At 40.5% G+C, this 23,123-nt stretch overlaps 1 protein-coding gene across 2 annotated transcripts in view; it reads left to right on the forward strand.

The window, feature by feature from the left end:
• The window catches only part of LOC110302827 (MOB-like protein phocein), a 52,282-nt gene extending 29,510 nt beyond the window's left edge, over positions 1-22,772 (forward strand). The window contains exons 1-8 of one of the 2 annotated variants that reach the window (XM_021173581.2): positions 1,912-2,015; positions 6,947-7,009; positions 15,295-15,395; positions 18,451-18,493; positions 18,679-18,765; positions 19,822-19,901; positions 20,677-20,788; positions 22,370-22,772. In XM_021173581.2, the coding sequence (XP_021029240.1) occupies positions 1,956-2,015; positions 6,947-7,009; positions 15,295-15,395; positions 18,451-18,493; positions 18,679-18,765; positions 19,822-19,901; positions 20,677-20,788; positions 22,370-22,501 (678 nt within the window). In that variant the 5' untranslated portion in view covers positions 1,912-1,955 and the 3' untranslated portion in view covers positions 22,502-22,772. Of the gene's footprint in view, positions 1-1,911; positions 2,016-6,946; positions 7,010-15,294; positions 15,396-18,450; positions 18,494-18,678; positions 18,766-19,821; positions 19,902-20,676; positions 20,789-22,369 lie in introns of those variants that run through there. The other variant, XM_021173595.2, reaches the window with a different exon arrangement.
• The last annotated feature ends 351 nt before the right edge of the window (positions 22,773-23,123 follow it).

Genomic DNA, 23,123 nt, shown 5'->3' on the forward strand with positions numbered 1-23,123 from the left:
TTGACCCATCCAGCAGGTCCAGTTATTCGAGGGTCTCGAGGGGACCTTCTCCTAAGAACCAAATGGGGGGAAGGGAGAGACGAGAACCAAGTGCAATGAAGGACACATCACGGAAGCAGTCTGATTAGCATCAAGGTCTCACTGTATTTAGCAAGGCTCAAGGCTTAAATGCACAAGCAAAGGAGGAAGTACTTCTCAGCAGGAGGGATGGGGCAGCAGAAATTTTTCTTTTGCCAACTACACGGGGAAGCAGGAACTTGGTGGTATCAGGGTACATCTTGTGGTCAGGACATCCTGCGCTGACAGGGCTCCCTAGGCATACCCATAAGCCAATCTGAATAAGGCAATTCCTCCGTTCATTTTTACTATTGTTGTTGTTTAAGGATAAGGTGTCACTACATACTCCTGGCTGGCCTTGAACTCACAGAGATCAGCCTGTATCTGCCTCCTGAGTGCTGGGATTAAAGGCGCCACTCTGCCCAGCAGCTCTTATGTTGGAACACTTGGTGTTCAGCTTGAGATTCGATTTGGAGGTTGTGTAATTCTAACCATGGCCCAGCTTTGAGAAGTGGCTCACTTTGGGCGGGTCTTGATGCAGATACCAGCTTCTGCCTCCAGCTCAAGACCTCTGTTTCTGAACCCCATGCTCTTGAAGTTATAAAGAGCACCTACCCAGTGTCCACAACTTCCTCACCAGGTGTCCCATGGTACTGTAAACCAAAACAAACTTCTCTTGTTTGGAAAAAAAAAAAGATTCTGGTAAAAATGTTGTTTTTTTTTCTTATTTTGGGAAAGATTGAGAGACGATTTAAGTCTTGCTCTGTAGCCCTGCCTGGCCTGGAACTATGTAGCCCATGCTGGCTTTGAATTCTAAACAATTCTTTTAACTGTTTTGCTTGCTTACTTGCTTATTTATTTAATGTGTGTAAGCTTTTTACCTGTATGCGCCCAAGGGATTCAGAAAAAGGTGTGGGGTCACCTGGAACTCCCTGGGTTGGATTACACATGAACCCCTAAGCCTGGCCGGGCATGCCGTGTACTCTGTTGGTCCCAGCACTCAAAACAAATCTCTTAAATTCAAGGAACGTCAGGGAGAGAGACGCTGTCTCCAAAAAAAAAAAAAAAAAAAAAAAAAAAACACACACACACAAAACCAAAACAACAACAAAAGAAAACAAACAAAAAACATCACACTTAAAAACACGAGAAACTTGGAATTTTGTTAAGATACAGAATTCATAAAAGCCATCAAGTACTATTCATTTCCTCCTGCTTCCGACTTGCAAAAATGTGAGCTTATTTTAACTCTAACACACAATAACAGATGTGCGCTTTCTATCTCATGATGGGCATTTTTTTTTTTTTAATTTAGCATTGAGTCTTTTATCTACGGAAACCAACTTGTCATTGAAAGAGTCCTTGGCTTTTCAGTGAGAGGATCCTAGAAGCAAGATTTATCAGTACCTCCTGTCTTCCCTTTAACCGACACAGCCAATCTGATTCCAGATTGGGTAAATCCATGAAGATTCTATAAAAATTTACCAGATTATGTGGGGTGGAGAATTATGTTCTCATTTCGCATTTCTGAGATGGTCACTATTGTGCAAACTGCCCTTCCAGTCTATAGACAGCCGAAGGACAAACACCCACAAGTGACGCAGGCTTGGGTCACCCGCACCACAGACCTTGGAAGCGGCTCTCTACCCCAGCTTCCGGTCGCATCTTTCTTTTCGGCCTCGGCTGAGCTCCGCCAGCTGTTCCTTCTGTGCTCCTCCCTCCCCCCGAGCCGCCGGCTCGGCACTCTTCCCATCGTGCCCAGCGCGGGCGGCGGCTGTTCCGCAGGTTGCCGCCCCTCCCCGCCGCCGCAGCGCTGAGCCCCGCCGTGCCCCGCCCCCCGCGCAAGCTGCCGGCCCCCACATCCGGGTACCGACGCCAGCCGCCCAGACTCTGGCACTATGGTCATGGCGGAGGGGACGGCAGTGCTGAGGAGGAACAGGCCAGGCACCAAGGCGCAGGTATCGTCCCTACGGCTTTCCTGTCAAAGAGTTGGCGGGGCCGAGCCGGGGCTCTCCTGCTGGCGGGACTCCGTCTAGGAGAGGCCAGGGCGAGCGGGTGGGGGCCGTGGCCGCGGTGGCTGGCCTGCGCTTCCGGAGCCGCGGCCCGGGAGGCAGCCGAGCCGGCGCCGGCCGCCCTGGAGGCCTGCTAGACGCAGGACCCCGCTGTGTTCGCCGAGGCCCGGGGCTGACGCTTGTCACCAGCGGCTGCTGCTGCGCTGCCTGCTGTGAGTGGCAGCTGACGGCGCCCGGGTGTGGGGTGGGCCAGCTGGGGACCAGGGGGCTGTCCCCGCGTCGGGACCGCCGGCGTCGAGGGCTGTAAACACTGCCCACCTCACCGGGAGCAAGCTTGGCCGGTGACGTACCTGCCGGTCGGCTCCATCCAGTTGGTCTAGCCGGATGCAGGTGGCACTAGTTTGCGTTATCCTCCTGTTGTTTGTCTTTGCCACCACTCCCTTCGGCTTCCCTGGTCCAGCAAGTTTTCGGCACCAGGTTGTGACTTGTTACGTGTCATTCCTTGCGTATATTCATGCTAATGCGCGTGGACAATAGTCGGAATGAACTGATTATATACATCAAAATAATAGTAGGGCACTATGGGGAGTAAACTGGTGCAAACCTGGGATGCTTCACAGTAAAAAAAGAACAGAACAGAACGGAAAAGACCAAACAAACAAACAAACAACCCCCCCCCCACCAAGTTGACAGTCAAACTTGATAGGATTAATCGGCCTTTGGAAATGGGTTGAGTCGTTGAGTAGATGTTCTAAAATCAGAAGAGATATGTTTAAAATGTATTTTTAGCAGGCTGTGTTCTTGTTGCTGCCCAGCCTGCTGCCTCTTACCGTGTACTGAGTAAACTTTTTCTGTTAAAATGTAATTTTTAGGGTCAAGTGGAAATCAAAATACTTAATGCTACTGAGTTTTACAGAGTTACTGTTTTTCTTTTCTTTCTTTTGTCTTTCTCTCTTCTTTCTCTTCTCTCTCTCTCAAGGGTTTCCCTGTGTAGCCTTGACTTTCCTGGAAGTAGCTCTGTAGACTAGGTTGGCCTCGAACTCTTGAGATCCACCTGCCTCCGCGTACACACACATCCAATTTAGAGAATCGCTATTTATTATGGATTTTGAAGGTTCTCAAAGTCAGGCTACCCTCGAATTATACTATATAGTTGAAGGTGACCTTGGACTCTTAGGTCCTCCTGTTTGCAGAAACTCTGGGGGCTAGAATTACAATACATACCACCATTCAGGACTTATACAGTGTTGGGGAATGACACCTATCAATTGAGCTACATCTCTAGCCCTAGAGAATTGCTTTGAAAACCATTGAGTCATGAGCTGTCAGTTTGCCTTGATTGGGTTGGAAATTTGTATACTATGTATACTTTCTACTATTTAACAACTCTTCTTTCTAAGGGTTCTTGTTTTCAGATAACTATTATTGTGCATAGGCAACATTTTTTCTAATTTTTAAGTGATGGCTTCCTTTAAAAAAAATTCTTAGGATTAAATCCAGGACTTTTCCTGTGGTAAATTAAGAGTGCACAACTTAAGCATGCATTCATGGCTCAGCTACATCCTTAGATGAAAAATTTTTAACTTTGAAAAATTGTTCGGACTAAACACTGCAGCATGTCCCTCTGCTGCGTTGCTATGAGTAAGTCATGTGCAGACTTTTTCATTTTCCCACTTATGACAAGGTTAAATAAAATGTAATAGAAAAGAACAGGATTAAAGGAAAAAGCTGCTTTTTAACCAGCCTTTCCTGTTAATCACATAACTTTTCTTCACTGAAATAGGCCTGTTCCAAAATGCTGTATACGGTGTTACCATGTTACATATGAGTAGTATGTGGCATGGCTTCCTGCTGTGGGGGGTGGGGAGGGAATTGTCTCCTGTATCCCAGGCTGGCTGGCCTGGAACAGAGAGGTAAGGGACTGAGAATGGCTTCTTATCCTGCTGCCTTTCCTGAGTGCTAGAGTCAGGCATGTGCTGTAGAACATTTAAAAGTGAGACCAGAACATAGACACTATTTGGATGGTTTTTTAGCATCTATTGACTGAATTAAATGAGCACATTTGTTTGTCTCTTTGTTTATAAATGTGGCCTGGAACTCACAGAGCCACCTGTATCTGCCTCCCTGGGGCTGTGATTATAGGCATGTGTCATCACCACCTGGTGAGTGAGAGCATTAGGCTGGATTTTACTTTTTTCCTAAGTGTCTAAGGAATGTCATAGTTATGTGGCAAAACATTTAATAATGTGTTAACTTTTCCTTTTTCTTTTTTTCTTTGAGACACTTTTGATTTTTATCTTGGGCCGGTGTAAAACTTTCTGTGGTGTCTGGATTGGCCTTGGATTCTTGGCTCCCTTGTCACAGCTTCCTTACATATCTACCTATACCTGTGTGTATATATCTTCTACACTATGCATATTTGCTCATTTGTTTATTTATAAAGGGTCTCATGTAGTACAGGCTGACCTGAAGCATATTGTATAGCCAAGGATAACCTTGAATTCCTCTTCCTCCTTCCTTTGTGGGCCAACACTATTGACTTTGTTTTGAGGTAGAGTCTTACATATAAGCCTGATTGTCCTCGTACCCACTGTATAGTTTCTGTAAGCCTTGACCTCTTGATAATCCTACCTTAGATTCCAAATGAAGGGATTATCCTCCACCTCCCAAGTGCTGGAATTATTTATCTGTTGTTGTTGTTGTTGTTGTTGTTTTTGAGATTGGGTCTTGCTTTCTAGCTCTGGTTGGCCTGATACTTGATTTGTAGATCAAGCTGGTTTCTAACTTGAGGCTGTCTTTTTTGTCTTAGCCTCTTGTATGGGCATTAGAGGATTGCACTACCACACATGGCTTAATATATGTATTATATCCAGGAATATGCTTCTTTCTTAATCTTTTTGTTTGTTGGTTTGGTTTGGTTTTTTGAGACAGGATTTCTGTAGCCTTGGCTTTTCTGGATCACCTGCCTCTACCTCCTGAGTACTGGAATTAAAGGCATGTACCACCACCACCACGACACAGCCCATCCTTAATTTTTAAAAAACTAAGTATTTTCTATGTATGAGTGTTTTGCCTGTGAACCACATACCTGCATAGGCCTGAGCAGGCTAGAAGAGGGCATCAGATGCCCAGGAATTGGAATTTCAGCCAATTGTGAGCTACATTGTGGGTGATAGGAATCTTACCTGGGTCCTCTGAAAATGCAGCTTAACCACTGAGCTAATCTTCCCTTCTTCCTCCTCCTCTTCCTCCTCCTCCTCCTCTTCTTCTTTTGTCTTCTGTCTTCTGTCTCCTTTCTCCTTTCTTCTTTCTTCTTGTGGGAAGGGAATTGAAACAGGGTTTCACACTGTAGCCCTGCCTAGCCTGGAATTCACTTTGTAGCTCAGGCTGGCCTTGAACAGTGATTCTCCTACTCTCTTCTGGGATTATAGACATGAGCTACCCGGCTACTTTTCATTTTCTTAAACTTTAATCAATGAGGTGTTATACACTGCATTCTTAGAAGTTTTTTTTCCCCAACCTCAATTAACTTTTGTTGGTTAGTAAAGGTTTATAGGTCATTGGTTTAATAATCTTCCCCTTTCCTGAGCTCATTTTAGCTTAGAGAAGACCAGGTCTATGCCAGGATTTGTGCTGCTTTTTAAAGATACATAGGAGCCATGCATGCCTGGACACAGGCCTGTAATCCCAGCTATGTAGGAGTCTGAGGTAGGAAGATTGCAAGTTCAAGGCCAGTCTGTAAAATTTAATGAAAATGAAAAGTATAAAACAGGTTGGAAATAGAGCTCAACAGTAGATCTTTTCCCTAACATATATAAGACCCAGGTCAGTGTCCAGTCCTGAAAAACAAACAAACCAACCAACCAAACAAACAAAAAGGAAGGTGTGAGATATATAAGTCTTGCTGAAAAATCAAATAGGGATTCAAAACCAATGCAAGGTGTGCCACAAAAATATCCCCTTTTTTAAAACAATGGAGCTGGGCAGTGGTAGTGCATAACTGCAGCAGCACTCAGGAGACAGTTCCAGGCCAGCTAGGGCTATACAGAGAAACCCTGTCTTGAAAGAGAAAGGGAAATTCATTTGGATAACATCCTTCATGCTGGGGATTAAATCCAGGGCTTTTCACATGCCTGCCAGTCCATCTTAAGCAGCTCTGAATAAAAACATTTACAGATTTTAATTACAGTTGTGTTTGAGCAGTTACCTGCATGTGTGTCTGCACCATGTACGTGTAGTGCTCACAGAGGCCAAAAGAGGGCACTGGGTCCCCTGGGTCTGTAGTTACAGACAGTGATGAGCTGCCATATGGGTGCTGGGAACAGAACCTAGTTCTGGAAGAGCAGCCATTGATTTTAACCACTGAGCCATCACAGCCCCTACATAAATATTTTTTGATGGGGTCATATTTCTATTTAGAAATTTAAAATTCTATTTGTAACTGGAATAGTAATTTATACTATTTGTTTAAAATAGTATTACAAAGTTATAAATTGCTCACCAATATTGCTAGCTAGCTCTTTAAAACTCTGATTTGTGTGTGTTTGGAGATTTTTTTATTTTATGCACTCATAAAAGTGCAACTTTTATGAGTATTATCTAACAATTGTAAACAAAAAGTGATGAACTTTTCTTTCCAGTTAAACAGTCCAGGAAAGATTAATGAGAAATGTATTTGAGGGATTGTGGTTACAAAAAAATTACAATGTATAGTTCATTGATGTCCATTTAAGAAGATTATTTAATCCCATTGTAAAGGCATTTCTTCTACTCTGGTGTGAAGTTTGGTTGTTTATTAAGATTTGATGTTTATAGCAGCATTACTGTATCTTTCATATTACTTTGTATGTGCTTTAACCATGAGTTTACTTTTATAGGATTTCTATAATTGGCCTGATGAATCATTTGATGAAATGGACAGTACACTTGCTGTTCAGCAGGTAATAAAATTTTCTTTTATAACTCTCATAACAAACATTTTATATCTTTGGCATAGTTGCATATTCCCATGTTGTGTATGAGGGGCACAAACCAGATTCCACTGGGTTAATGGAATGGCCATTTAACAATGCATTCAAAGCTCATTTTATTAAGTATGTTATGAAATTTGAATATATAAGGAATTAAAAGTAATTGAATGACAAATTAGGATAACTAAATAGAAATAAAATGCTATACCTTTGATAACATATTTTTGAGATCTGTATCTTTTTATAATTGTAGTTCATATGATACCCTCTATGTGAAAACAGACATGTTTTCCTTTAGCTCATCGCTACTATCTCCTGACTCCTTCCTGTACATTGGCTCCCAAGGAGGGCTTCCGTAGCATATTTTGTTTCAGTACACCTTGGGAGATTTCTAGACATTCTTGTTGAGAATCACTTTCTATATGGTGGTTCTTTCAAATTGAATAGAATCAGGAGTTTGGTGAAAAAAAAATATTCATGGCTAATTGTTAACGTTCAAATTAAGGGGTTAATTGTGGTTGCTGGCCACAAGATGAAGCCAGTCAATATTCTGGCTTCGAGTGGGGAGCTAACTTAAGTGTTCCTGATGGTTGATAGCTTCTAGGGAAGAAGAGTTAGTTCTCTTTAAGGATATTTATTGTTCCTGGTAGGTCTCCATGACACAGTGGATAGTCCCACACCCACAAGGATATGGACAGCACAAATTGAAGTTGATGGATTATTAAATTAAAAAGAGGACATGAAGTTGAGGGTATAGGGAAGTGGGGTGGAACTGGGAAGAATTAAGGGGAAGAGTTGGGGTAAATAAAATCAAAACATATAAAGTTCTTAGTTAATAATAAAAAAAAAGAATGGCAGAAACTAGGATATACAGGGGCAGGATGCAGTGCTCAGTGGTAGAGCACTGGTGTAGTGTGCTTGAGGGGCTAAGTCTGATTCCCTAGGACTGTAGGAGAAAGATGTCTGTAAAGCCATAAAACTCATAACAAAAGCCAAAACAACAGCAAACCCCAGAGAAATTGGTATGAAGTAGATTAGATCAGGTATAGGTTAAGTAAGGTTTTTGTTGTTTTTTAGGAGGGTGAGGAGTTCATTGTGCTGGGAAGGAAACCCAGGGCCTCACACATGCTAAGCAAGTACTCTACCACTGAGCTATTTCCAGAGTGACAGCTCACCTTCTTAGAGCATCACATTTGAAGTAAATTTCCTGTAACCAACAGAGAACTGTGGGTTTTATTTTTTTCATTTTATTAGTCTTTGTCTATTAATTTCTATACTATATTATTTAAAATTAATACAGTTATTTGCAGATATGTTTAGACTTAGGTTAACTTTTATTGCTTGTTTTCAGTTCTCTGACTTTTAAAATTTGTAATTTATTTTGTGTGTAGTGTCTCAGTGCCTGTGTGTATGACTGTGTACCAGGTGCATGGTGTAGGAGACTGTAGAGGTCAAAAGAGGACATTGGAGCCCCAGAAATGGAGTTACAAGCTCTTGTCAGCTACCATGTGGGTACTGGGAACTGAACCCAGTCCTCTACAAGAGCAGCAAGTGCCCTTAACCACTGTGCCTACTCTCCAGTAGGATGGTAGTGGGGGACGGGGAGTCCTTATTTTGAGATGATTTGCCAGCTACCCTCAAACTTGAAGTAATAGCCAAGGATGACCAATTTCCCAATCCTCCCAGTCCTCCACTTTCCTAGTGTTGGCATTAGAGGTATGCAACACTTTATCTGGTTTATGTGGTGCTAGGTTTTGAACTTGGGCCACGGCTTCATGCTAGGCAGGTAGCTTATCAACTAGCTAATACTCCTAGCCCTCGGTTTGTTCCATTTGTCTTTTTCTTCTTGTAAGTCACTTTTTCTCCCTTTGACAAGTTATTTGACCCTTTTAGCATTGTTTTTGTTTTTTCAAGACATGGTTTCTCTTTGTAGCCCTGGCTGTCCTAGAACTCACTCTGTAGACCAGGCTGGCCTTGAACTCAGAAATCTGCTTGCCTCTGCCTCCTGAGTGCTGGGATTAAAGGCATGTGCCACCATGCCCGGCTTTAGCATTGTTTTAATTGTAATTTTGAGTATGCCTCTGTGTGTGTGTGTGTGTGTGTGTGTGTGTGCGCGCGCGCGCGCGCTTTGTTTGGTGATAGCATAGATTACTAAAGTCTTAGTCTACCTATGTAGAATCAAGTGTTTTATTATTAGTTATTACTACCCTTACATGGGCCCCTTTCCTCACTGATTTTACTTCTTATCCCCTTACATATTTGTAGACATTCATTGAAACCCAGTCAGACAGTGATATTTTCTTTGGTAGGACTAAAGAGTGAATTTAAGCACTTCTTAAGTACTAGGCAATTTCTCTACCATTGAACTATGTATTTGTAGCCTAATGTTTCCTTTTTTTTTTTTTTTTGACAAACTTCATTATTTACTGTCTGTATATGTTATCCTGTGTATGAAGGTACATGTTGGACATGGTGCTTGTATGGAGGTCAGAGGACATAGTTCTCCTCTTTCTACCTTTATGTTGGTTTCAGAGATTGACCTCCGGGTATTCCACTTGTAAAGTGAGCACCTTTTCTTGATGAGCCCTCTCACTGACACAATGTTTCTTTTATTTTGGCTTGAGGAGACAGTTTCACTCTCTAGCCTGGTCTGGCTTTGAAGTCATGACAGTCTAATTTTGACCTCCCAAGAGCTGGAGTTAGGGGCATGAGGCATCATACCCACCTTGAGAGTTACTGTTATTTTATCTTACTGAGACATGGTCTCACTGGAGCTTGCTGTGGAAACTAGGCTGGCCTCAGACTCATAGAGCTCGTCTGTCTGTGCCTTCCAAGTTCTGGGATTAAAGATTTGCACCACCCTGCCTTGTAATTTCTGTTACTTCTAATGTTTACATTTCCTTTTATTTTTCTTTCCTTGAAGAACTTTTTAGCAGTTTTTGTTTTAGCATGGTTTGTTGTCTAGGAATTCTCTTTTCTTTTGCTTGCTTGTTTTCTTTTTGGTGCTAGTGTCCAGAACCTTGCAATACTAGCAACCACTGTGGTCTCTGCCTTTAGTTTTCTTTAATTTGAAAATATCTTTATCTTCATTTATTAAGGGTATTTTGGAATATAGAGAATTCTGGTTGGCAGTTCATTTAGTACTTCTTTCATTTTTAAAAATTACACTTATTAGGGGGAGATATGTGGGTACACATATAGAGGACAGAGGATAGCTTGAAGACGATTGGTTCTTTCCTTGCAACTGGCTGATCTCAGGGATCAAACTCAAGTTGTCATGTGCCTGAGCCATCTTTCTGTCTCTCTTCCATGGTTTTTGATGAGAAAGAAGTGGCTAGTTGATTTCTGTTGGTCTTTTTTCCTTTAGTCTTTCTATTAGTCAGCATTGCTACAATGAAATACTATAGAGTTTAGACAAATAACCTGTCTCAAGGCACAGTTCTGGACGTCTTGTTTTATTTATTTTTTTCTTGAGACAGGGTTTCTCTGTGTAGCCCTGACTGTCCTGGAACTTGCTCTGTAAACCATGCTGTCCTCAAACTCACAGAGATCCACCTGCCTCTGCCTCTGCCTCCTGAGTGCTGGGATCAAAGGTGTGTAATACCCATACTCAGGGGTTCTGGATGGAGGTTTTTGTTTGAGATTGGATGACCCTAATGCTTTGTGCCTCAAAGAAGGAGTTAGATGGCAGTCATGAGCTCTTACCCTCAGGTTCTTAGAGATACTGTTTCTACTTAAACCTGAAGAGAACTCAGCCTCACATCTAAGATGTGCTTTTTTCACTCCTGAGCCAAAACTGGAAAGTGCTGTACAACCCCCAAAGTGTCTGTGACCCTGTTGTAGGTTAGGAACCACTGTTACAGACCTATTTCAGCATCCTAGTATTCACTTTTGAGTTTCAATCTTTGTCAGTTTTGGGGAAGGGGTTAATAAGCAAACACAGCCAGTTCAGTGACATCTGTTCCTTCTGTTCTTTATGTTTCTGAGACCTCAGATTTTTGGTGCTTATTTTTTTTTCTATTTTATTATATATTCTTATACCTCTACTTCTCTTCCACCCCTTATTCCACCCTAATCCCTTCTAACCCCCTAACACTAGGTAGGAGAGGAAGGTTAGAGGGGAAAGGGGGCAAAAACCTCTATAGGTTTTGCTGATTAGGGGTGTTGAATTTCTTGGGGTCAGTCCAGCCTTCATTGTCAGGATATCCCCAACTTCTTTTGGTTAAACCACAACAGCAGCAACCAAGAGCAGCAGAGGGGAACAGCAGCCACCTCCTCCTTTGTCTTATTCTTCTGAACACCTCTAACTCCTCTTAGGGCTCTGGCATTTATACCCTCCCCAGGATCCCTAGAATTTAACTATCTGCAGCTGGCAAAGATCATGCCCCTCCTAGTGCACAGGGCAAATTGGAATCACCTACTGAGAAGCAGCCTCTTACCCACACGGGGGTTTAAACAAAAGCATGTTCATATACTGTAACTGGGTTTTTAAAGAAACCAAAATTCTCACTACATTAGATAGCAGAGCCAGGTGCAGTCAGTCCAGGTTATGCTTTTCATTCACAGGTAAAGATGATATGTTCATCCCATCTTCTCTGAAATTGGAAACCATAAAATAATTTTGTGTGCAGTTATATGTAATACTTGTATCGCATGGCCCCAAATTATTTCTAAAAACTGTCTTAGAAAATAGTATTAGGTCATTATGATTAAAAGGTCAGGGTTTAAATATAACAAAAAGAATGATGTTTTGCCTGTTGCTTTTTAATGGGCATGACCTCACTACGTAGCATTAGCTGGCCTCAGATTCGCAGAGATCTGCCTTCCTCTGCTTCCACATCTGTAGTACATCATCATTGAAGGAACTTAATCAGGGCAGGAACCTGGAGGCAGGAGCTGATGTCTCACTCCTCATGGCTTGCTCAGCTTGCTTGCTTTCTTATAGAACCCAGAACCACCTGCCCAGTGCAGGCATCACATACAATGCGCTAGGCCATCACCTATCAATAACTAATTAAGAATATATCTTTGCCTGGTTAAAGTCACACCAAGATATTTAATATTATTTGTGACTATTGTGAAGGGTATCGTTTTCCTAATTCCTTTCTCAGCCCATTTATCCTTTAAGTAGAGGAAGGCCACCAATTTGTTAGAGTTAAATTTTATATCCAGCCACTTTGCTGAAATTTTTTATTAGCTGTAGGAGTTCTCTGGTAGAATTTTTTGGTTATGTATACTATCATATCATCTGCAAAACGATATTTTGAATTCTTCCTCCCCAGTTTGTATTCCTTTGATCTCCTTTTGTTGTCTAATTGCTCTGGTTAGGACTTTGAGTACAATATTGAATACGTAGAGGGGTGAGTGGGCAGCCTTGTCTAGTCCCTGATTTTAGTGGGATTGCTTCAAGTTTCTCTCCACTTAGTTTGATGTTGGCTACTGCTTTGCTGTATATTGCTTTTTACTATGTTTAGGTATGGGCCTTGAATTCCTGATCTTTCCATGACTTATCATCAATGGGTGTTGGATTTTGTCAAATGCTCTTTCAGCATCTAATAAAATGATCATGTGGTTTTTTTTTTCCTTGAGTTTTATATAGTGAATTACATTTATGGATTTCCGTATATTGAACCATTTCTGCATCTTTGGGATGAAGCCTATTTGGTCATGGTGAATGATTGTTTTGATGTGTTCTTGGATTCGGTTAGCGAGAATTTTATTGAGTATTTTTGCATTGATGTTCATAAGGGAAATTGGGCTGAAGTTCTCTTTGTTGGCTCTTTGTGTGGTTAGGTATCAGCGAATCTGTGGCTTCATAGAATGGATTTGGTAGTGTTCCTTCTATTTTTGTTTTTGTGGAATATATTGAGAAGTATTGGTATTAGGTCTTCTTTGAAAGTCTGATAGAATTCTGCACTAAAACCATCAGGACCTGGGCTTTTTTTAGTTCGGAGACTTTTAATGACTGCTTCTATTTCCTTAGGGGTTATGGGACTATTTAGATGGTGTCTTTGTCAGGGTTTCTATTCCTGCACAAACATCATGACCAGGAAGCAGTTGGGGAGGAAAGGGCTTATTCAGCTTACATTTCCACATTGCTGTTCATCACTGAAGGAAGTCTGAACTGGAACTCAAGCAGGTCAGGAAGCAGGAGCTGATACAGAGGCCATGGAGGGATGTTCTTTACTGGCTTGCTTTTCCTGGCTTGCTCAGCCTGCTCTTTTATAGAACCCAAGACCATCAGCCCAGAGATGGTCCCACCCACAAGGGGCCTTTCCCTCTTGATCACTAATTGAGAAAATGCCTATTAGCTGGATATCATGGAGGCATTTCCTCAACTGAAGCTCCTTTCTCTGTGATAAATCCAGCTGTGTCAAGTTGACACAAAACTAGTCAGTACAGATGGTTTATCTGATCCTGATTTAACTTTGGTACCTGGTATCTGTTTAGAAATTCATCCATTTCATTCAGATTTTCCATTTTTGTTGATTATAGGCTTTTGATCTGATGATTTTTTTGAATTTCCTCAGTTTCTGTTGCTATGTCTCCCTTTTCATTTCTGATTTTGTTAATTTGGATATTGTCTCTGTGCCCTCTAGTTAGTTTGGCTAAGGACTCATCAAAGAACCAGCTCTGGGTTTTGTTGATTCTTTGTATAGTTGTCTTTGGGATGGACAATGACTTCTCTTTTACTTGAATAGTCAGAGACCAATATTAATTGGCCCATTTCCAATATTGTTATAGGGGCCTGAGGAGAAAGAAATAAGAAAATGGCTGATCAGTTAAATATTCAGAACATATAATATTTGTGAATTTTATTTGCTATCTTATATGAGCATAATAATTCATTACTTAAAATAGTAATACCAAAAGATCATTAACCACAGGTTAGCATACAGATAATTAAATAATAGTAATAAAAATGTTTGAAATATGAGACTATGAAAGCTGGATGCAGGACTGAGATGTAAAATGTGTACATAATGGTTGAGAAAGGATACCAATACACTGTGGGCTCGCCACATTTATTTGTTAAACCACAGGACTGAAAAGTGTAATAATGTAGAGTACAATAAAAATGAGCTATGAACATACTGAACAGGTTGTATGTATGTATTTAAGAACATATATGAGTATACATAAATGTATGTAACAATGAAAAAAGCCATGAAATTGAAAGAGAGCAAGGGGGGGTATGGGAGGGTTTGGAAGGAGAAAAGGAACGGGGGAAATAATGTAATTTTATTATAATATCAAAAAGTAAAAGGTAATTTTAAAAATGAGTTTTAGATTTAAACATGAGTATATGTTGAAGGAGGGGAGATTTGGAAAGAATTATTGTGTGGGATTTGAGAGGGTTCAGATTAGTTGCATATACTTAAGAGCATTACAACTTAATACCATTAGGATGAGCTGGAAAAAAATCTGAAAAAATTCTAGGCATCATGTGCCCATATTAGCATCTCATGGGAGGCTGAGGTGCAGTGATGACTTGAGTGCTAGGCCAGGCTGGGCGGCATAGTGAGAACCCATTCCCTCACAAGTCCTCACAATGCAAGGGGTTTACATTGGAACTCAAATCTAGTGTATTAGCACATGTCTGTAATTTCATTACTAAGAAGGCGAAGAGTTGATGTTCAGTCTAGCCTTGGTAGTGCACGCCTTTGATCCCAGCACTTGGGAGGCAGAGGCAGACTGATCTCTGAATTGAATGCCAGCCTTGGTCACCTAATATGGCCATGAGGAATGAGGCTGGTTAGAGAGTCCACAGCAAGACTTAAGCTGTGGCAATTTTATTTGGAGTAGTCAGACTTTTTATACCTTTATTAGAAAGAGAATATGGTGGCAATTGCCAGGATCTTTACATTTGTAGTTGTCAGGATACAATGATGTTTGCAGACTTTACAGGGTAAAAATGATTAATGTCTAAAGACCAACTGTCCTGTCAAGCTTCTATGCTGCTATAACTTCTAAGGGAACATACAGAGTGACTGAGCACTTTACTACCTGAGGGAGTGCATTGGTCTCTCAGGAACTGCAAGGCACATTGTGCCCCAGGACCTAACCTGAAAAACCTATGACATATGCCTGTCAAGGCAGCTAAGTAAAGCCAACTCCATGGTTCCTTTCACATAGCAAATTCCAGAACCTCCAGAGCTACACAGTCTCAAAAACCAAAAAATATTAAACATACTTAGCATGAAATTTAACATCCAGTATAATTTAATTAACCATAAGAACTTCTTTCTTTATAGTACATTCAACAGAACATAAGGGCAGACTGCTCCAATATTGACAAAATTCTTGAACCACCTGAAGGCCAAGATGAAGGTGTATGGAAGTATGAACATTTAAGGTAGGTCTTTAGGAAATCTCAGGATAGTGCTAACAGTTCTAGTATTAATACACTAATAATAAGTACCTTCTAATGAAAATTATGACTCAAGTAAACTTTGTATAAAGCAGAACAGGTTTTCTTTGTGTCTTTTGGCTATTTTGAGGCAAGTTCTCATGTAGTAGCCCAGGCCTTGATCCGTCCACTTGATCAACTTATCTCCATCTCCTACAAGTGCTAGGATTGAAGACAAGTGGTGTCACAGCTGGCACGGATCTCCTACTTCAGCCTCCTGAGTGCTAGAATTAGAATTACAAGCATTCGAATGATTATTGTTAATTCCAACTGAGTTATAACGATCCAAATCTCCTAATAGCTCTTATTGAACCTCTGTGATTAGGAAAAGGTGCCCCTTTGAAAGGCTCGTAATCATGGTAGGGTGTGTGGATTTTAGCTCTGGATTGTCTTTTCATTGTGTTAGCTCTGTAGTAGATTGACTTAAAGCTGTCAGTTTTGTGCTTTTGCCAGGTTATATTTGCAGCACTGCCAAATGAGCTAGTTGGACTCTATAAGCTTATGCTTATCATTGCCAATCTTTGTTACCTCTTAGTCAACTCAGAACCACATAAAACACAGTTTGCTGATGTGAAGTAGTGGTCAGTGACAGGTGATCAAAAATAGTGTCATTGCCGGGCGTGGTGGCGCACACCTTTAACCCCAGCACTTGGGAGGCAGAGCAGGCGGATTTCTGAGTTCGAGGCCAGCCTGGTCTACAAAGTGAGTTTCAGGACAGCCAGGGCTATACAGAGAAACCCTGTCTCGGAAAAAAAAAATGGTGTCATTTTAGTATGATTTATCTTTCTGTCACAGTGTTATTTTTATAGTCTTAAGCATAGAATTACCCAGGAAAGGAAGTAAAAATTATAAAAAAATAAAAATGTATCCTTTGCTTTTTGTTTTCTTCCATTAAAATATACTTACGTAGGCTGGGCATGATGACAAAGCCAGATTTCTGTGAGTTTAAGGCCAACCTGCCAGCAGGTACTACATAGTGGCAATCTATATCAGATAAACAAAGCGATACATAAAAGTACGCTTAAATAAATAGTGATTTTAATTAATTAGTTTCATATATGTCTTTTTTTCTTTTTTTTCTTTTCGGTAACCTGTTTTATCTTCTAAATATAAGGCTTTAATATTGCATTTTTGGGGGAACCAGAGTGCTTTTGTTTGATGAAGAAACTCTAGTGACTCTACCTTGATAGAGTGGAATACATATCATAGGTAGGGTTTTTAGAGTGGACACATTCATAGTGTGACAACTATAAAATACATTTATTTTTATTACAGAGGATTGTCTTACATCAAATGTCTACCTAAAATTGTCTGACATTCATTATAATTTCCTTTATTTTTAGTATATTAAAAACTGTTGAGAACCAGGCCTGGCTGATCTTAGTACTTGGGAAGTGAAGGCAGGAGCTGAAGTCATCCTCAGCTGCATATCTAGTTTAAGGGCTATCTGAGACTCTCTCAAAACAATTTTTAAGAGTAGTAAATGGGGTGGGTAGGGGAGTGGGGGAGCGTGTGGGGGAGTTTTGGGATAGCATTGGAAATGTAAATGAAATAAATACCCAATTTAAAAAAAAAAGAGTAGTAAATGGATTTTAGACTTTGTATAAGCTTTACAGTTTTTAGTTTTAGAAAAAAAGAATATCTTGGAAATTCTAACAAAAGTCAGGAAGTTACATTCATACATTCAAGATGTATGTATTACATACATTCTGATATGTTTTCATCTATGCATGTAAACAGTAGTGAAATGAAGAACTTAAATTTTGTACATTGTAGGATAGCTTTTGAAACTTCTGTTATTTATATTTTGATGTGCTGGGAAGTGAACCTAGGACCTTGTGCACACACACTAGGTTCACTAGTGCTCTTTCTTACTAGTCATGGTCTCAGCCCAGACTTTGTAGTTGCTGCTCCTTCTCTGGTTATTTTATGTGGTGGTGATGGTGGTGGTGGTGGTGTGTGTGTGTATTCCCTCATGGATATGTGTACAAGGAACCATGCGTGTGCGTTCATGTGTATGCGCATGCCTGCTTGTATGTTTATGTGTGTATGAGTTTGGATGTGCATATTCATGTGGAGACCTGAAGTTGGTATGGAGATTCTTCTTTGATTTCTCGCTCCCTTATTTGTTAAGACATAGTCTACCATTGAACTAGCTTGCTCAGGGCATCCTCCTTCTCTACCTTTTAACTGTTAGAATTTCACAAGGGAGCTGGAGAGACGGCTCAGCCGTTAAAGGCTAGGCTCACAACCCAAAATAGAAGAATTTCACAAGGGCCACCATGCCCACCTGGTGTATTAGTCCTGACTTCTTTTTTTGGAGGGGGGTGGATTAGGGACAGGATCTCTCTATGTAACCCTGGCTGTTTGGGAACTCATTATATAGAACAGATTGGCCTTGAACCCACAGAGATACATCTGTGTCCTGTCACCACTCACCTCACCTGGCATGATTTAGTGTTTGTTGTAGGTTTTTGTTTTTGTCTCAAGACAGGATTTGTCTGTGTGGTTAGCCTCAAGAAATCCACTTGCCTCTGCCTCCTGCGTGCTGGGATTAAAGGCGTGCACTACCATATCTGGTTGGTTAAGTATGAAAGTTTAATCTATAAAAAAGGCTTAGACTTTTTTTGTGTGTGTAATTGTACATAGAAAACACCTACATAATTTTTATATAACTAAAACATCTTTCATGTTTAATCATACATATCAACAACTTCCTATCCTTCAGTTGATCATAATCCGAAGTCTTACCACATATGCGCGGTGAATGTGAACACCTTTGTAACATAACTGTATACAGTTCTGAAAACTGCATTACAGTAGATTCTCAGTCAAAAAGTACATGTTTTCCTAGAGTCTTGGTGAAATTTCTAAGTACTATCCAGAAAAATTAAACAGATTTTTATTGTATAAAAGGGTAATAACCAGCTTGGCCACCTTAAAAAATAAAAGAAGAAAATACACAAAGCCTGGATAATAAATGTGCTTTTTGCATTTTTAGGCAATTCTGCCTTGAACTAAATGGACTTGCTGTCAAACTTCAGGTAGTATTTTCTTTATGTTAAAGCTATAATTCAAAGTTCTCATTTTTAAAAATGATTTTGTATGCTTAGATTTTTCCAGTGTTTCCTATTATCCTTTTTATATTTTATATAGAAATATTATACCCCAAATGACCATTTTTCCATTATCATTCTACATATTAAAAAAATAAATTTATTTTTAACAGAGTGAATGCCATCCAGATACCTGTACTCAGATGACAGCAACTGAACAATGGATTTTTCTTTGTGCAGCTCATAAAACTCCAAAAGAGGTGAGAATTGAGAGCTTCCAGTACCTGCTCATTTGGCACCATTACTTTGGGCCTGAAGTGAGGCCAAACATCTCAGATGGGAGCATTTAGGGAAGCAAGTCTGCTTACATGGCATCCAAGAAAGAGAATGAAGAGTCAGGAGCCCAGTGCCCTCAAAGACACTGCTCATGGCCTGCTTCCTCCAACTCGGCCTCATCTCCCGAAGTTTCTACCACTCCTGAGAGACTGGCCAGCTGGGACCCACATCTTCAGTAGATAAGCCCTTGGGGAACATTCCATATCCATATATGAACAGAAATATTGTGGAATGTAGTGGGTGTAGTTATACGATATTATACTTAACACTGCTGAATTTGTTTAATATCTGTGGGTGTGATGTGTGTGTAGTTTTGTGTACATGTGTGTACATGCACCTGTGGAGACTAGAGAAGTCCATAACCCTATACTCCCATGAGGCCCGTCTTTCATTGAACCTGGAGCTAGGCTGGTAGCCAGCAAGCCCTAGAGATCCCCTTTCTCCTCCCCCACCACCCAATGCCCGGCACAGAAGACACTTTTTCTTCGAGTACGTTTGTGTCTTTAGAATAAGATACCTGACATGGTTAATTGTATTCTTGATTGGATTGAGAACAGGTTTGGAGATGAATAAAGTATAAGGTATATCAGAGAGCATTTACAGATAATTGAATCATGAGAGCCCTGACATAATAAATGGTTTAATACCCTGATAGATATAAAGTTTGAACAGTGTTGAGAGATGGAGAAAATGGGAAGGCTGAATTTATTTAGAAGCAGGATGCTGGAGATTGGTGGTCTCTGACGGGCATTTTCTCACCTCACCCCTTCCTGTTGTCGACCTGCTTCCTGTCTGCTGTGAGTTGATGATTCCTCCCTCCACAGTCTTCCCACCATGGTGGATTAAAACCTCTAAAAAGAAACCTTCCTTCTTTATGTTGCTTCTGTCAAGCATTTGGTTACTGTGGTAAGGAAAACTAGAAAATATTCCCTAAGAAAAGAGAGGCCTTTTGTTAATGAATTCAATTTTCTCTTTTCTAGTGTCCTGCCATAGATTATACAAGACACACACTGGATGGTGCTGCATGTCTTCTGAATAGCAATAAATATTTTCCCAGCAGGTAAACAAAATCTTTAAACATGGGATTCAGCTTTTTTTGGGTTTCATTTAAAAGATTGATGTTTGAAAATTAAAGTTAGGGTTTTGGTTATAATTTTTTTATAACTATATAGTTGACTTGTTCAGATTGAGTTTGAAATTAAGGTTGTGGTTAAACATCAGAACTTGTCTCCCTCCACTCATAGACTAGTTTAGTCACTATAATCCCTCCTGCTCCACGCTGTTCCACGCTGCTCCTTCTCTAGGCCACTTCTCACCAAGCAGTAGAATCTGCTTCCCCTGATAAAACAAAGGAGCAGACTTGCTTAAGGGAGACTGCTTGTTTTTCCTTATTTTTGCCTGTAGCAAAACATTAACATATATTATACATAATAGTGGCATCGTTATGACATGCGTGAATATCATGCATTTATCATATACACTGTGTTTTGATACTGTTCACTCTGTTGCCCTCTTACCTCACTCACCCCTTTCAAAACTCTTCCCAGCAGGCCCCCTTCTGTTTTCTTTGTTTTCTTCCTCTTCCTCTCTCCCTCTCTCTGCAGCCCGCCCCATCTTTTGCCACAGTAAATATGATTAGGGTGGTTTAGATACATGGATGGAAGTCGCTTACACTAACACATGTGTACTTACACTTACAGCACTGTAGGGAGCCTTTATCCAGCTGCTCTGCCTTGGGTATAACCAGTACAGACTTGGGAATCGAGAAGATTGGATTGGATGTTTCTAACATTTTGTCCAACCTGTGAATCTTTTGGTTTCTCTTCTTTTCTTAGGGTTAGCATAAAAGAATCATCTGTAGCAAAACTAGGATCAGTGTGCCGTAGGATTTATAGAATATTTTCACATGCCTATTTTCATCACCGGCAGATATTTGATGAATATGAAGTAAGTATGTGTTTCAGCTTGCTTAATATTTCTGTGCTAAAGACCATGACCAAAAACAGCTTGGGGAGAAAAGGGTTTATTGCTACTTACAACTCTTAGGTTACACGCCATTACTGGGGAAGTCAGGGCAGTAACTTGAGGCAGAAAATGGAGCAGAGGACATGGAGGACTACTACTGCTTATCTTGCTTCTCCTGGCTTCCTCAGCCTGATTTCTTTTTGTTGTTTTGTTTTGTTTTTTTGAGATAAGGTATTATATAACCTTGACCAACGTGGAACTCAGTATGTAGACCAGGTTGGCCTCAAAAATCTTTTTTTTTTTTTCTTTCAGTTGTTAAAGAATTTCTTTCTTTCTTTTTTTTTTTATTGGATATTTTCTTTATTTACATTTCAAATATTATCCCGTTTCCCAGTTTCCCCAGAAACTCCCTACCCACCCACACCCCCACCCCCCACTTCTATGAGGGTGCTCCCCACCCACTCCCATCTCCCTGCTCTGGAATTCCCCTACACTGGGGCATCAAGACTTCACAGGACTAAGGACCTCTCCTCCCACCGATGCCCAGCAAGGCCATCCTCTGCTACATGTGCGGCTGCAGCCATGGGTCCCTCCGTGTGTACTCTTGGGTTGGTGGTTTAGTCCCTGGGAGCTCGGGGGGCTGCTTGGTTGCTATTGTTCTTTCTGTGGATTACAAACCTCTTCAGCTCCTTCAGTCCTTTCTGTAGCTCCTTCATTGGGAACCCTTTGCTCAGTCCAATGGTTGACTGAGAGAATCCACCTCTGTTTTTGTCAGGCACTGGCAGAGCCCCTCAGGAGGCAGCTATATCAGTCTCCTGTCAGCAGGCACTTCTTGGAATCCACAATAGTGTCTGGGTTTGATGACTGTATATGGGATGGAACCCCATGTAGGGCATTCTCTGGATGGCCTTTCCTTCAGTCTCTGCTCCACACTTTGTCTCAGTATTTCCTCCCATGAGTATTTTGTTCCCCCTTCTAAGAAGGACAAAAGCATTGCACACTTTGGTCTTCCTTCTTGCGCTTCATGTGGTCTGTGAATTATATCTTGGATATTCCGAGCTTTTGGGCTAATATCCACTTATCAGTGAGTGTATATCATGTGTGTTCTTTTGTGACTGGGTTACCTCACTCAGGATGATATTTTCTAGTTCCATCCGTTTACCTAAGGATTCCATGAAGTCATTGTTTTTAATAGCTGAGTAGTACATTGGGCCTCGAGTTCTTAGAAATCCCCCTGATTGAGTGCTGGGATTAAAGGCTCAACCTGCTATCTTATACATCCCAGTAACATCTGCCTAGGAATGGCACTTTGTACATCACTCAAGAATATATGCCAACAGACTTTGCCTAAAGCCCAATCTTGTGGGGCATTTTCTCAATTGAGATACCCTCTTCCAAGATGACCCTAGCTTGTGTCAAGTCAACAGAAAGCTAACCAGTATGGTATGTCAAAAATTATCGTAATACATTCTTGTCAAGATAGCAGTAAAGTGTTTTGATATTACTTCTATCTAGCCTATTGATTTTGGATAGTAAATGACTTTTTTTCCTTTCTTTCTACAGAATGAAACATTTTTATGTCATCGGTTTACCAAATTTGTGATGAAATATAATCTGATGTCGAAGGATAACCTGATTGTACCAATTTTAGAAGAGGAAGTTCAGAACTCAGTTTCTGGGGAAAGTGAAGCATGAAGGAATCACGTAGAACAATGTACTGATCACATAATTAACAATGATGTACTGTATATATATCATTTTAGACACATCAATCATGTATCCATATTATAGCTTATTTGTTTAGTATAGGGTTTTGTATGCTATGTGTTGCCTTTTTAAATGGGAAATACATTTTAAGTTATTCATGAGCTGTATATTCACTGGTGTGGCACTCATGGTTTTTAAATAAGTTTAGTATTATCTGTTTATAATGCCTGTTAATAAAAGAATTTACAGTTTGGTAAAATTGCTGCTAAACAATCATTGGATCACAGTCCTTTCAAATCTATAGAAGAATGAGCTTGTGTTTCACACAAGCACCTAACAAGTACTAAAGAGATCATATTTGCTTTGTTTTCATCCCTAAGTTTTAATTTAATTTAATTTTAGAAAATTCAGTAGTATTCCATCTGTACNGTTAACTTTTCCAAAATGAGATAAAAGTGTTTAAAAGTTCTGTTTATAGCATTTGATCTGCATACCGATCATGTATATGTTCAGAGCAACCCGAGGAGCTGTTAGTGATACTTAAGCTCCCTCGACATCAAGTGTACTCCAGGCCAGTGTACTTGGAAACATTGCCTGTTTCGTGACAGTG

This window comes from Mus caroli, chromosome 1 (assembly GCF_900094665.2).
Source record: "Mus caroli chromosome 1, CAROLI_EIJ_v1.1, whole genome shotgun sequence".
NCBI classification, from domain to species: domain Eukaryota; kingdom Metazoa; phylum Chordata; class Mammalia; order Rodentia; family Muridae; genus Mus; species Mus caroli.